The 14988-nt window shown below is 40.6% G+C and overlaps 3 protein-coding genes across 19 annotated transcripts in view; all 3 read left to right on the top strand.

Moving 5' to 3' along the window:
* Window positions 1–2603, top strand: part of nrbp2b (nuclear receptor binding protein 2b) — a 33947-nt gene extending 31344 nt beyond the window's left edge. The window contains exon 18 of the mRNA XM_080050396.1: window positions 105–2603. Coding sequence (XP_079906522.1) covers window positions 105–191 — 87 coding nt within the window. The 3' untranslated portion in view covers window positions 192–2603. The remainder of the gene's footprint in view (window positions 1–104) is intronic.
* Window positions 2604–3324: 721 nt separating this feature from the next.
* On the top strand, window positions 3325–10969 carry LOC307267857 (poly(U)-binding-splicing factor PUF60-like). Of its 4 annotated transcripts, none has more exons than XM_080050299.1 (11): window positions 3325–3382; window positions 4714–4809; window positions 4926–5015; window positions 5535–5585; window positions 6657–6818; window positions 6933–7025; window positions 8242–8455; window positions 8538–8728; window positions 9378–9510; window positions 9918–10162; window positions 10244–10969. In XM_080050299.1, exons 1-11 carry the CDS (start codon window positions 3362–3364, stop codon window positions 10541–10543), a joined length of 1596 nt encoding a protein of 531 aa, XP_079906425.1. In that variant the 5' UTR covers window positions 3325–3361; the 3' UTR covers window positions 10544–10969. The 4 variants fall into 4 exon arrangements, with proteins under 4 accessions (XP_079906425.1, XP_079906423.1, XP_079906424.1 ...); XM_080050297.1 differs by having other exon boundaries at window positions 8538–8770; window positions 10244–10968; XM_080050298.1 differs by having other exon boundaries at window positions 8538–8770; window positions 9378–9492; window positions 10244–10968.
* A 1485-nt stretch (window positions 10970–12454) lies between these two features.
* Window positions 12455–14988, top strand: part of scrib (scribble planar cell polarity protein) — a 69162-nt gene continuing 66628 nt past the window's right edge. For all 14 annotated transcript variants that reach the window (XM_080050230.1, XM_080050240.1, XM_080050231.1 and 11 more), the window contains exon 1: window positions 12455–13486. In XM_080050230.1, coding sequence (XP_079906356.1) covers window positions 13328–13486 — 159 coding nt within the window. In that variant the 5' untranslated portion in view covers window positions 12455–13327. The remainder of the gene's footprint in view (window positions 13487–14988) is intronic.

Below are 14988 nucleotides of genomic sequence, written 5' to 3' on the forward strand. Positions count from 1 at the left end.
CAACAATGTGATCTTTGCATTTTTATTCAAACAATGGAACTAATTAAATAGCATTGCCATGTCATATCTGGTCTTAATAAATGCCCTGTGTGCTTTGTGTATAGGAGGACATTGAGAAGGTAGCGGGATACCTGGAGGATGCCATCAGCCGACACCGGGTACGTGCGCTGGCGGCCGGGAGCACACAGTGAGGAACCGGGGTCAGGACAGCGGCTCGCCCAGACAGACAGAGGGGCCACCGGCGTTGACCACACAGATGGTGGAAGGGAGAGGGCAGCGTGCAGGATCCCACAGCTGGAAACTTAAGAGAGTTATGGGAACTGAACCAGCTTGGGATTTAAAAGAAAAAATGGGACAATTTTAGAAGGAGGCTGGCTGGGCCTTGACTGTCAGTAACTCATCCGAGAGAGAAAAAAGGAGGAAACGCCAGCTCTGAGCCAGGACCCAAAGGATCCAGAGGCATCACGTCTGTGTCCAGTGATCCCACAAAGCAGTGGAAGATTGCCTTGAAAGGGCTATCATGCCTTAAGAAATCTTGACAGCTTAGGGTTTTTCCCATAATGCCACTATACAGAACGGATATGTTTTACTGACAAATGCAGCAGCTACGTTTTCAGAAAGATGTTATATTGCTCATAATAAGTCTTGTTTGCACTCCAATGTCCATGTTGATAGGTGACCATCTCCTCTGAATTGTAAACAAAGTCCTTTACTAAAAGCCTCTCTCCCTTGGAAGCCAGAACCTACAGTTTTTTGCCGTTGCAGGAATTTCATATTCCGTCCAACATGCACTGTTAATACTCATTCATTTGACCTATTTATTTCTGTTTAACTGTGAGCAATAGATGCTTTGCACAAGCCGGTTTTTCATTACTTTTCATGAGCTGCAAAGTCATCACATCTCACTGCACTCCTGGGTTAAAGCGTATTTCTCCCAAAGCTAAACGCGCCATGCCTAAATGTAGTGACAAGCAATGGGACAATGCGTCTCTTTTAGCCTGTAGTGCTCTTAAGGGGTTTCCCCCATGCACATGTTCTGAAAGCCAAAGACTTGCAAAGCAAAGTGCCTGATATGGCAATGTACTGAGGTGAAAGGTTCCCAATGAAACATCATTGAATTATGAATTTAAACTCTGTCCGGCTGACTCTTAAAGTAAAAAAATATATACATATTTATTGATTGACTTGATCCCCTATCATGAGAGCAGAGAGTCAGCATGTGTGAATCTGGAGATGAGATTGACACCCCAGTAATGGCAGCTCCATTAAGAGAGCTGCTGTGTATTGGATATATTGACGATCATGCTTTCTGCAGCAGCTTGTTTAAAATAAAAATTGGATCACATCACATGAAGTAAAATCATAGTCTTATATAAATGGGAAGAAGGGTGTTGCTTACTTAAGACTTGTTAAGAAAAAAAATGCCATATTGTTGATATAATATAATTGTGGTACGCCCCAAACCATCAAATGCTTTCTCTAACACCATGTTTGTTTTGTAAATGTGTTGAGGGTGAAGTAAAATCTACCCCGAAATGTATAGCGTTAGTGTTTTTGCAATCAATGTAATAGTGCTAACTTGTAGTGGTTTCCATTGGCTGCAGGTGATAAAAACTCATCTTGGATGGAATATATTGCTTTGATCGCGTTTGTTTCCAATGTAGTTTTTATTTCAGACAATATCAGCTTTGGAATTGATTGCACTGCAGCCCACGCAAACACAAAAATAGAAAACAACTCTGACAGATTTCCTTGCCAAGATGCCCAATCTTGGCACTGTTAACACAACACCATTTGGGTGGATTTTTCCGAAACAAAAAACTGAAAAGGAAAAAACAAGAGAAATGTCTGACCGGTCTTCAGGCGTTCTAATCTTGTTTTCCCGTCTCACTTAGCTCTGCTTCATTTGTTTCATAACAGTTACTCTGCTGTACAGTCATTGCTTACAGTACTTACTTACTCTACTCTGTGTCAAGCCTTCTCATCAGTGCATCTCTGAAGACAGAAGCCCTGAATACTCGCAGGCATTCACCTATAAAGGGTTTGGTGTACATATTTGTTTGTGGCTATTAAAGGGGTTTACTTTAAGATGAACTTACAATGCAAAGCAATGCCACTATTGCTCTCATTTTATCTGGTAAGCTGCATGTCTTAATAGCCTGCAACCATTCAATACTTTGCATTTTGCCTTTGTCAGCTCCGTTCCAGAGGAGACCTGACCAAGAAAATGAATGTTTCGACTGTGCAAACATGGAAAAAACAACTACATCCATATCAGTCTTATCTTATGACGAATGACATTTTTTGTTTCCTGTGAATCTGTTGAATGAAACTTGCCTTTTGGATGTGTTCTACTTAAAACCTTTGTTAAATATTGTAGCTACTGCAATTAAATACATGAAAATAAACATTATGTGACATGTTGGTTGTGTCGGAAATTAATTGAGATGTATTAAGGATGTAATGTTGGATATTCTTAGTTAACTACTACTGATTAAATATTGATATTTTTTTTTACATTAACACATTTTCTAAAAATAATAATTGTGGCAAGATATTATTATGATTCACACAACATTCAATAGGCATCTCGAATTTCTTGGTATATGTATTAAATTGATTTAAAAAAAAAATGTATCACTCAAAAAAGCATTGTCTCTCTTCACTCCTTTTAGGTTATATCCATAGACTGTATATACATGGGTTAAATCACAGCAACAGCGCTATATTAACACATTTAGCAAACGGAACAGTAGATCTTACATTTTAGGATTAATAAATGTAAAAGGTATTAGAAAACAGTATCCATCTACAATTTATAATAACTTGTTATTGGGAGAACAATAAAATTTGGTTTATATAATTTGAGTCAAACGTTATCAAGAGAGCCTGAAGCCAATGTTATATCAGAATTGACAAGAAACACAAAAGGTGCATAGTGAAATATTGATTTTGTTCGTATCTCTGTTACAAGGTGCTAACATGAACAGGAAACATTGGAAAAATAAACATTGAGCTGATTTAAACTAAGAAAATAAATACTTTTTAGTACTAATTAATGCCCTCTTTTTTGGATTGAAGACCTTTTAAGGATCTGTACGAGGGTCATAATTTTAGTGAACACCCACCAAAATATGTTAACTCATCTTTATACAGTTATACAGTTAAAATTCCTTATCGGGTGACCTATTCTCTGCATAATAGTACTCCCTCCCTACTATCCCTCCATGGAGCCATGGACCTATTATATCCCTCCATTTCAACCTCAACGCGTGGCCTCATCTATCGCGATATCGTCGACTGAAAACGTGTAGATCTCGCGAGTGTTGTGACGTGCAGGCCTCTCGAAGACGTTGTGCGTATGGCGGTTACGGAGACTGCGGTAAGTACATTTATGGATAAAGAGACGCATTAGCGTTATTCAGCTATAATGGACGATGCGTACGTGTAACGCGAAATCTGGTAACATTTATTTTTTAACGATGCTTAATATCCTGCAAAATAAATTTTAAGTGGGAAAAATGTGGCTTACTTCGCGCGGCATAACAATGCATGCTAGCTAATATCCGCTAGCAACAAAGCTAACATTAGCAGAATGGAAACCAGGCCTCGCTAATCGTTTATGGCGTATTTTTGTAATAACTATGCAGTTTACGTCACAAACGTTTATGCATATAGATCATAGTTAATATCCCAGTGACTTAAGCTAAATACGTTTTCGTTAAAGATTAAGAGCACGTTATTATTGCCTATTTACCGAGCCCACGTATGTTCTTGTATGATTAGCATCCATGTGCATCACGCTAATCTCAGAGCCGACAAATATAAAGAAAGATGGGATGATTTTGTGTAGATTGCAATGTTAAATATACTGCCAGCTGCCCGTTTCTCTTATTGTTAGTCTGAAGGCATGTTTTATTTTCCCTAGAATTTGTTGAATTGTTAAAGCTTCCCCATCAGTCTTCTTCCCCTCGGGGGCTTTCCTGCCTCAGTCTGGTGGCCTCAGTCTGGTTGCGTAGTAGGTAAGGAGTTCGTCTGGTCCCACCTGGTCTAAATCTGGGTGTATGTCCATTTAAATGCTACATGCTGTAATGTTAACGTGGTGTGGATTTTTCATTTTCATTTGATAATCTTTATTGTCCCCAATGGGCAATTTGGTTGGCATACAGCAGCAGTAGTAGTAGTAAAGACAACACATTTAACCATAAATGTAGACATAAGTAAACATCCTACAAACAATCGTAGTAAAATAACATTTGATGGACAAGAAAAGCAGAAGGAATATATGATAATTCGTTTAAGTGCAACTACTACTACCACAGTTTTTTTCAACAACCCAATAGCTCAGGGCACACATTTTTAAATATGTTTGATTTGGACCTCTTGGAAAAATGTGCATCTCAAAACTCTGCATGTTGAGGGTAAGACCGGATTGCCTTTGCCTTCAAAATGGCTCTTGCTTTCTAAATGTGGCCATGATCATTCAGGATAATGCCACTATTCCTCTGGCACATTAAAACAATCTTCCTTGGCCTTTTTATTTTAGTAAGGTTAAGGTTGACAAAACAACAAATATTTCCAAATGTTAGATTCTTATGATACAGGAATTAAAATACAGGAATTGTCTTACTTGGGGAATTAAATGGTGGGTATACATACTACTATGGGTGTACATTTAATTATTTTATCATAAAATGTTGTTTTTATTCACAGGGTGGTGAAGCTCTGACAATGGAGAATGGACAGGGCACAGGCGCCAAGCTTGGCCTTCCGCCTCTCACACCAGAGCAGCAGGAGGCACTTCAGAGGGTAGGAAACGCCTGACATGCAGTATCTCGCTAAATGTGCCCTTTGAATGAATCGGCTGTTTTTTGTGTGCATTTACATAACTTTACAGGTAGTGACTTTTTTTCTTTCTTTCCCAGGCAAAGAAGTATGCCATGGAACAAAGCATTAAGAGTGTGTTGGTGAAGCAGACCATCGCCCATCAACAACAGCAACTCACCAACCTGCAGGTGAGATGTGTAAACATTTTGGTACTCTAACAAACAGACAGCCAAAGAAGTTTGTAATACACATGTTGCCTGTGAGACTTGATTCTAGACAAAATATCTTAGTATTATTGGACATTAGTATCTCAGACATCTCTTGCCTCGGATGTTGTTTTTTTTTTGTAAAACTCTAGGAATATTTAACTCCCTTCTTCCACCCACCATGGCCTGAAAAAGACAGTGTGCTGTTGCTTTTTCTTATGTTCTTTTTCAGATGGAGATGATCATCATGAAGGCATTGCTTATCATGTTAAAATATTTGCCCTTTTAAAGGGAACTTGTTAATGTTTATTGCTGTGTAGTAATATGTCATTTTGATAGGGGGGGGGGGCAACTCCCCCAAACTGTATGTTGTTTAGAGGGAGTGTCTAGTGTTAGCCTAACCACTGTCTATTTAGCAAAGCAATGACTATTTTGAAAAAGCATAGCTAAGGGATATCTAACTTACTTTTCAGCACTTTTTTCATCTTTACTGTCTTTCAGATGGCAGCAGTGACAATGGGCTTTGGAGATCCTCTCTCACCTTTACAATCGGTCAATAGATTATTAAATATTTTTCTATGTGCATTCCCAATGGAAAAGGACTGTTACCCTTCTTTTACTGGTTGCTTTGGCACCAACCCATGCCTTTTTTATTTAACTAAAAAAAATCATATTTTGTAAGAAACATGGCTTTTTACTGCTAGTTTACCTACATCAATAATCCTTTGTGAGAATGACTGTTAATTGTTGGAGCACGTATATTTGTTTGCTTGAGTCACAAAAGGATTATTTGCTTGTATTTCTTTAAAAAGAAAATGGCCAAAGCTATTTGGCTGTTAACAGGCTTTTTAAATTAGTTAATAAATGTTGGAAAAGTCACTTGTCTTGAAACAAAATATGCTTGATTTAAAAACAGAAGCTTTTTGGCATGGGACGAAAGAGGGATAGCAATCCCTTTTAATGGACCAAAATGAGAGAACTGCTGGAACGGGGATCTTTTTGGTCATCTCAAAGTCAAGTTTTTCTCTGTCCATGAACAAGACAACTCTTACCTATGTCATGAATTAGGCACATGTTACGTTTGTTGTTAATATAATGAAATTAGAAGAAGCAGAATGACTTAAAGGCATCAGTAAAGCAAAGAAACTTTCAGTAGTTAAACCCACCACTCCCCTTAGACTTCAGGAGAAAGTTTGAAATACTTTCATCACAACTTTATGGATTTTGTTTGAACTCCACGATTACATTTGTTACCTTACTTGCATCCCCGGACTACAGGTCAGTTACTGAAGCCACATATTTGTGAGGGTTGTGCATGTCAATCATTTAAGTATGTTTGTTCAATGTTAATGAAAAAGACACCACATTGTAATAACAAGTGGTGACATCAATAATTATAACTGTAATATAATATGTTAGCACAGCATATAGTCCATTAATTAGTTACCCATTATTACCGTATTTACCTGTCCAGACCCCCTTACTTGCAATTGACCTCTTAACTGTTTATGGGGAAATCAAGCACAGTAGAAAATACACATTTATTATTTGTGTGTGTGTGTGTGATTGACCTAGTTTCTTTTACTCTCTAATGCTTATCAGGCGTTTTTCCCTGGTTGGCAGGTGGCAGCTCAGCGGCAGCGTGCTCTAGCCATCATGTGTCGGGTATATGTGGGTTCTATATACTATGAGCTGGGCGAGGACACCATCAGACAGGCCTTTGCCCCCTTCGGTCCAATCAAGAGCATTGACATGTCTTGGGACTCTGTTACAATGAAACATAAGGTCGGTGTTATTAATCAAGTGTGAATTAAATTCTGCTGTTTCACTTAAAGCCGTCTAAGACTTGAATGTTTGTTATGGTCTGCTTTTTTTCTCTCATTTTGTCTGACTGTGCAGGGGTTTGCCTTCGTGGAGTATGACGTGCCAGAGGCTGCCCAGCTGGCTCTGGAGCAGATGAACTCCGTCATGTTGGGCGGGAGAAACATTAAGGTAAGTAGTCTGGATGAGTATCTCTTGGGGTCTTGGCCCAAGCCTAATACATCTCATCAATACTTTTGTGTTGTAGTTTGTTTAACCAGGCATTTGTTTTTCTTCCTGCCATTTGGTATACTCAGTAAAAAAAAAATTAATGGAGTGCTTTTGTGATACGTAAATTACTCATGTTACTAATGTCTCTCTGCTTCTGTGTCCGATTCCCAGGTGCGTGTGTGTGTCTGAGTGTATGCGAAGTGTTCTGTCTGTTGTGATGTGTGTTATGCTTCCATGATGTCATCAAAGCTATTTTAGCTCCAGTTCCAGTAGGATGCCAGGCGGCGCGTGCCGTCGCTCTTTGTCCATGATGTGCTGATGATGGGCTGCGCCTGGTTGGTGTTGCTTGGCCGCCCCATCTGTAGTACAGATCCCAGTCCCACTTAGACGCTCGTCTTACATAGGAAGCTCAGTTTTAGTTTTTTAAATGTATTTTTGCAAAAGGAAGGATGTTGTCTGAGGGAACATCCATTACGTGAGACAATGCGTTCCCATTTCGTTGTTTGCCACTAGCTCAGCCAGTGACACTGCATGAAGATGCTGTTTAAAAAATAAATCTGCAGTTCCTTGTTTGATAGTGTAGCACTTATTTGCAAAACATTTTTATTTTTTTTTGGTATTTGGTAATGATAAATAAGTTGTATTGTTTTGTACTAAAGTAATGAAAGCTGGCTAATTGTCTTTTTTACATAACTGAAAGATCTAATTGTGAGTGCAGTGATCGGATGAATCTGTGTTGTTGTTCAGCTGACGGACATGCCTGACCGTCAGACTGGTTCCAAATTTGTCGTTTCAAATGAAGAAAAAGTGAACTTGTAGCCTGATGAGACGAGCCTGCTATCAGGCTGGTATCACCAGGCTATAGGGGAACTACATTTGAATTTAATAATTGTTCAGTTTAGTGTTCCGTAATCTTATGTAATTTTAGTGTTGTATTTGTACCTGGTGTCCAGTATAGAAGTAAAAGAATGACCCAGGTTACAAAAGTGTGGTAATGGAACGTACCTAAACATAACCAGAGAATACTTTACTTGATAGCATTGTGTTATTGTAGGACGAAAGTGGCTTTGACTTACCTCGGTGGCGCTGCAGTGATTTAGAATTTGCGGGAGTGCGTTCTCGGTTGGTTCTATACACCCCTTACTCAGTAGCCCTGCTGGTATGATCTGTGCTATAGGTTGGGCGGCCAAGTAACATCGGTCAGGCGCAACCCATCATTGACCAGCTGGCAGAGGAGGCGCGCGCCTTTAACCGGATCTACGTTGCGTCGGTCCATCCTGACCTGTCGGACGATGACATCAAGAGTGTGTTTGAGGCCTTCGGAAGGATCAAGTCTTGCACGTTAGCCAGAGACCCCACCACAGGGCGACACAGAGGCTTTGGCTTCATTGGTGAGCTGGAGAGCTCCTCATTCGCTCGTGCTCTTTGCATTACCGAAGCGCTGCTGTTAACTACTATTTTATTCACTTGCAGAGTATGAAAAGCCTCAGTCAGCCTTGGACGCTGTGTCTTCTATGAACCTCTTTGACCTGGGGGGTCAGTACCTACGGGTGGGCAAAGCAGTGACTCCGCCCATGCCCCTACTGACCCCCACGACCCCTGGTGGTCTGCCGCCTGCTGCAGCTGTGGCTGCAGCGGCAGCCACCGCTAAGATAACGGCCCAGGCAAGTATGAATCCCTTCCAAAGGGATTTAATGGCCTTCCAGGTAAATATAACCCAGATCTAGCTAGAATTGACACTAAAGCACCGATAATATGGGCATAGAATTGTTTAAATAAGGTGATTAAGAAAAGGATAGTTTTTTTGAAGTATCACATAAAAACAGTTGTTGCCCTGACAGTGTCACTGAAACAGCCTGACAATATGAGACATTCTGAGCTTAATCAATTTTTAAATCCAGTTTAATGTGTTCAAAACACCAATATAATCTGTAGATTGAATTTCCTTTTGTAAATTATACACTGCATAGAAACTTCTCCCATTCCCTCTCTAAGCTAAGAGTCTTTCTTATTTAACACAAACACATTGGCAGCTACTTTTCAGTGTGAACAGTCAGTTTAACTGTATAGCAGAAAATGTCCGGTTCTAAAAGTTGTTAGACATCATTGCTGTATATTCATGACCTGCTGAGAATAGTCAATGGTTTTGTTAGTAAATTTTTACCTATGTGATTTTGTTGACCTTGATTCTTACTAAGGAGAGTCATAGTTGAGCTCACTCATGTGCAATGCTGTGTGATCGTTGACTGTGCTGCCTTGTGCTGTTTTCCTTGTGTTTCCCTTACCTAATGTCTTCGGCCCCCCTCTCTCAAGGAGGCTGTGGCCGGTGCATCAGTCCTGGGGGCGTTAGCTGCGCCCCAACTTCTCGGTCAGCAAATGGGAATACCTCAGGCTGTTATGGCTGCCCAGGCACCAGGGGTCATCACAGGTCTGTATCAACACATGAGTGAGTCCTTTTTTTTTTTATAACGGCAGGCGTTTATTTAATCTGAATTTAGCAGTTTAAACATAGCGTTAGAAGGTTTAACCTATTGTTTTAAAAGGTGTGCCACTTTTTAACATCTGAAGTTTAAGGAATAATATAAGTTTAGCCTAATGTGGACTTCTTTGTTTCTAGGTCCTAAAAACTGGAGTTAATGGGTGATAATCGAAGAAGGCATTTTAAATTGTCAAACTATTGCAATTTTTAACACACTCATTGTTTGCAGTGGTAAAAACTGCTAAATGAGAAACCAGACAAGTCGTTAATTTGATTTGAAAGGCTCAATATTTAATTTACCATTTTTGTTTTTAAGAGTGTGTTCCTACTTGCACATTTTAAGTCCCTGACTGCCTGCCTTGCCTTCTTGCCAGGTGTGACTCCAGCTCGTCCCCCCATACCAGTGCTACCCCAGGTTGGTCTCGTAAACCCTGTCCTCGCGTCACCGCCGGTCCTGTCGAATCAAGTTAACAACAACCAACAAGAGAAGAAAGAAGAGAAGGATGAGCTGCAGCAGGACGGCACAGGCCAGGAGATGTTGAGTGACCAAGAACATATGAGCATCTCCGGCAGTAGCGCCAGACATATGGTGATGCAGAAACTGCTTAGAAAATCAGAGGTGAGAATACGCTAAAGGAGGGGTGAATAGAAAATCAAACTGCCTTGATGGAAGATTTTATTTACTGCTTTTTATTTTCAGTCAACGGTGATGGTACTTCGAAATATGGTTGGACCAGAGGACATTGATGACGACCTGGAGGGCGAGGTGACAGAAGAGTGCGGGAAGTTTGGCAACGTCAACAGAGTGATCATATACCAGGAAAAGCAAGGAGAAGAGGAGGATGCAGATGTTATTGTCAAAATCTTTGTAGAGTTTTCTATGGCTTCAGAGATGAACAAAGCCATTCAGGCCCTCAATGACCGCTGGTTTGGGGGTCGCAAAGTTGTCGCAGAGGTGTATGACCAAGACCGTTTTAACAGCAGTGACCTTTCTGCGTAAATTATGACATGGTTAACAAGCCCCCCATCCCAAATACCTGTCGCCCAAACTCATTTTAGCCGTGGTCACTGCAGCTAAAGATGTGGGCCTCTGAAATTTGTAATTATGGTTTTTCTTTTCTTTTTTTTAAATTGCTGTTGATATTGAACGCCCCATTTGGGCATTCATTACAAATAGTCACGTGTCAGCTTTGTGATCTGTGAAAACTCCTTTTTGCTGCAAGTTTCAAATTTCTGTAATCCGAACTTGTATAACAATTAGGTTTTCCTGCTTTAGCTCCTTTTTGTTTGTTTTGTTTTGTTTATTGGTTTTGTTTGTTTCTTTTGTGAAATTGTTGGGACATGTTAACATGTTTTTAATTTTTTTTTCTACAATTAAAGGTTATTTTTTTGTCCGTAAAAAAGTGTGGTTAATTTTTTATGAATGGTTGTTAGTGAAGATATTGTGTTCAGCTTGTAGAACATATAATTGGGTTTATAAGGAAAAACCATTTGCATTTGTTATTCTCAAATGCTAGTGAATAACTTATCAAACACCTAACAGTAATTACCTTTCGACAGAGGTTTTATTCATGTACATTTTTTATCTTAAGTTTGCCTCATGGAGTTTCACCCACTAAGAGTGAGTTAATGGAGAATACCTTGTAATTGGATGTTTGACAAATGTATAAGATGCTGCAAATTCTTAATCTTTTTAGCAATTGGTATTTCCTGCATGAAGTTTACACCAAGCAGGGATGTAATGGTTCAAAGAGTAAAGCAATCAATTAAATATTTAAAATCATGGCCTATATATGCAGGATTTTACTTCTTTGGCTTTTATACTTGAGTACACAGAACCTGGTAAAGTCCTTATTTTGGATGATGCAGTAACAATTAACAATTAAGTAACCGTTACAATGAATGAATAGACTGTGCAAATTATTGGCAATTTGCTCAAGGAAATGCAACCTTTTGTAAAGTAATTTGTCTTTTTTACTGAACAATTTACATCATGGGAGAAGAGGTTGAAGTGGTGGAAGGCTACAATACCTGATCGTTGACAGCAACAACAGACTGTACTGTAACATGGAGGCTGGGAACGGGCAGAACAAAGCAGATTCTACTCGGAAGCTGAAGTCATTCATTCAAAGTGTGGTGCAAATATTATACCAGTCTGTTGTAGAAAGTGCAGTTTTCTATGCAGCCATCTGTTGGGGGCAGGGCAGCATCAGAGCAAGTAAACTGAACAAAGTGATTTTAGAAAGGTGGCCCTGCTCCGGAGCCCCAAGAGTTGGTTGTGGAGAGCAGCTCTATTTGTATGTCAGACATAGGAGATTACTATGTTAAACAAACATAGTAGGTATAGTGAAGTTTAGAAATTATACATTGAAATATTTCTCAAATTGCATAATTATATATTTTTTGCATCCCTTCTAATCTCAGATGCACCCCAAGTCATTAATTTATGTTCTGCAACCGGCAGGCCCATCTAGGTACAGACATTTGATGCCTACTTTATCTACTATTTTCAATATCATTCTCTGATGCCATTTTATACATATTTTAACGTTAATTCCACGTATAATGTAATGTAAAGCTATTTGTGCATTACATTTCTATAAGCACTTTGAGTTACATTTATTGTATGAAAGCTCCTATACAGTAAATAAAGTGTATTAATATTTATAGTAAAAATGTTGGCAAAATAAATAGTTAAATAATAACAAATAAAATATTTCAAAATTACAAGTATAAATAATAGCCTACATTAATAATAAATTAATAACATCAAACAACTTGGACTGGTATGTACCCGCCGCTAAGTGTCGCTACATAGTAACGTGTGTGGCCTAGGTCGGCTCGAGCTCCAAGCTCCAAGCTCCAACCGAGCCCAGCCCCCCACACGCCAAACCGGCCTGCCTAGACTCAACGAGTGGAGAGATGCGCGGCTGTTGCTGAAGCTCTCGCTGTCGCTGCTGGCGTTTTTACCTACGCCATTTAAAAACAGCGGCAATATAGTTTATTTTACGTCTTTTGGGATGTTGCGACTACACGCAATTATCCGGTTAACAAGGGGCTTCCGTAGCTTTCGTTATACTTTAGTGTAGGCTAACGGCTGCTAGCCACAAAGGCGTTCAACGGTTACTAGCCTGCTAACAACACAGCCGGTGAGCACGAGCACATCCTCGCGCAGCCATACGCGGGTTAATCTCTTCCGACTCGCTCCACGGGTTGTGGTAGCCGTTTTTGTGCTCGTAGTTCATCTGAATTCTATGCCAAGTGGTTGTGTTAACAGTCGCCACTCAAGACGACGACACTCCCAGCAACGTTTCTGCATAGCTGGATCGTTGGCTGTATGGTTTCTAGATAGCCACGGCGGATCTTCGGTCTCATACAGGGATGGTGGCGGTAGCAAAACAAGCTAACGTCTACGTGAGTAAGTGCGTGCAAGAAAGTGGGGGTGAACACCCCAGCCAAGCGGGAGATCTCAAGTCTTGTGTATGTGAATTGTAATTCCGGGGTGGATGACGCGCAGGCGGACCTGCTGACAACCCTTTCTTTGAAGGCAGCTGAACTAAACCTGGGAATATCGCTAACAGATCGAAGGGGATTATTTTTGTGTCTCTTAAGTGGATTTCGGCCTCCTTGTTAAGGGTACAGGATCGTCTTGGGGACACTGTAAGTGATTTGACATTGAGTGGTCTCACTCCCACAAAGTAGGACTCTCTCCCACCGACCTTCCCCACTCCCGATGCGGAGATTTCAGTAGCACCGGCGACCAAATCCCCCAAGGCGGCCGGACATGCTGAAGTGTATCCCCCTGTGGCGCTGCAACCGCCACGTCGAGTCGGTGGACAAGCGGAATTGCAGCCTGCAGACGGTCCCCGATGAGGTATTCCGTTACAGTCGCAGCCTGGAAGAGCTTCTCCTCGATGCCAACCAACTCAAAGAGCTACCAAAGGTATGCAGGGTTCACAATCAGCAATGTGTATCATTCCCCTTACTGAGCTGTCTGTTTGTGGATGGGGTTCTGCTGTTTAAATGTGCCAGATTCACCCTGCACCACCACCTCACACTTGTAGTTGATGTTTAATTACCCAGTTTGAAAAGCAAAGGTTACCCACAGGTGATAGGAGGAACTGGCAAGATATCACCTGCTTGGGTCCTGCCTTTCCTAGCAAGGGCACCTCCTTCCTTACCTACTTGGAAATGGGTTTGGTCATTCTTCCCTGTAGTGTTGTAATAGTAGCAAAACAGTGTCTACTGTTTAAACCACGCATTGCTGAGTACATTTGTTTTGTTATGTCACTGTGCTTATGTGGGTGAATAAGGATAACAATGTCAGGGAGGGTCAGCTCCAAGTTTAAGTCACAATGTTGCAAAGTAGTAAGAGTCAAAATCACTTTGTCAAAATCAGTGAATATCTGTCCATACTCTGTGTGCACTGGAGAAAAAAATCTGGTATTAAAACACAGCCTTGGCTCTGTTTACTGGCATGTTGCTAGCTACGGTGGGCCCCCCTTTGTTTACACACCAAGTTTACAGAGCCTAGGCTGTGTCACACCAGATTCTGTTCAGCTCACATAGGTAGATCGTAAGATGTTCACTGATATTGAAAAAATTATTTTGACAACAATCATTTTCCAGAATTGCTGACTCAACCTTTCATCTTTGCATTGCAGAGTGTATTTACAAATGAACTTGAGTAAAAGGAAATAGAGTGTGAAGGTAAATGAGCCGTGGTTGTATGGAATCCAGTCAACAGTAGTTCCGATGGTTGTCTCTGGCTACAGTGTGGATATGTACATATTATGAAAGACTGTCCCTCCACCAAAACAGCTGGCACACACACTACACGTCGCCTGAAGTAAGGGCATGAGTGGCAGGTTGGATTAGATGCAGTGTGGGTAGGCATGCGTGGAATGAGTTGCAACGCTTGCTGTCCCCACCCACACGCCCACTATTTAAAACATGACAAAAGTTCTTTCTGCACGCCCAAAGAGTTTATTTTAAGAAGAGCAGAATTCTTGTTGGTCTGTGTTTTTTCCATATAGCCCTCCGGAGCTGTGGAACAAAGTAGTTGCTTGCTCGACTTTCTCCTTTCTTCATTCAGTTCAATGCATTGTTTGTTATTAGGACACTGACTGTGATTGTGACATATCGAGGAGTTTGTCCTGATAGACTGGTGGTCAGTAGTAGCCATCGTCAGTCTATCGTATTTAATGGCTGTAGCAAGTGGCGCACTCACTTATAAAGATTGTTAAAAGGCGAGGTCAACAGAGGCCGAAGTGTAGAGACTGGGCTGCCTGTTTCCTTCTGGGAATCATAAACAAAGGAACTTTTTTTCTCCATCGTCCAGCATTAGATGCGTTTGTGTTTTTGAATGTGTCTGTTTTTAACCATACGTGTTACTTTTTTTAGATCAGCCCTCTCTGGGTTAGTATGATAATAGATGGCTTTGTG

Source organism: Ammodytes marinus (assembly GCF_949987685.1).
Source record: "Ammodytes marinus genome assembly, chromosome: 21".
Taxonomy (NCBI): Eukaryota; Metazoa; Chordata; class Actinopteri; order Uranoscopiformes; family Ammodytidae; genus Ammodytes; species Ammodytes marinus.

Bases quoted from the DNA above. Each gene is read 5' to 3' on its own strand.
- LOC307267857 (XM_080050297.1), top strand. From the start codon at position 3,362: ATGGCGGTTACGGAGACTGCG. The intron at 5,016-5,534 runs GTGAGATGTGTA...ACTGTCTTTCAG, and splicing joins AGCAACTCACCAACCTGCAG to ATGGCAGCAGTGACAATGGG. The intron at 7,026-8,241 runs GTAAGTAGTCTG...TCTGTGCTATAG, and splicing joins TGGGCGGGAGAAACATTAAG to GTTGGGCGGCCAAGTAACAT.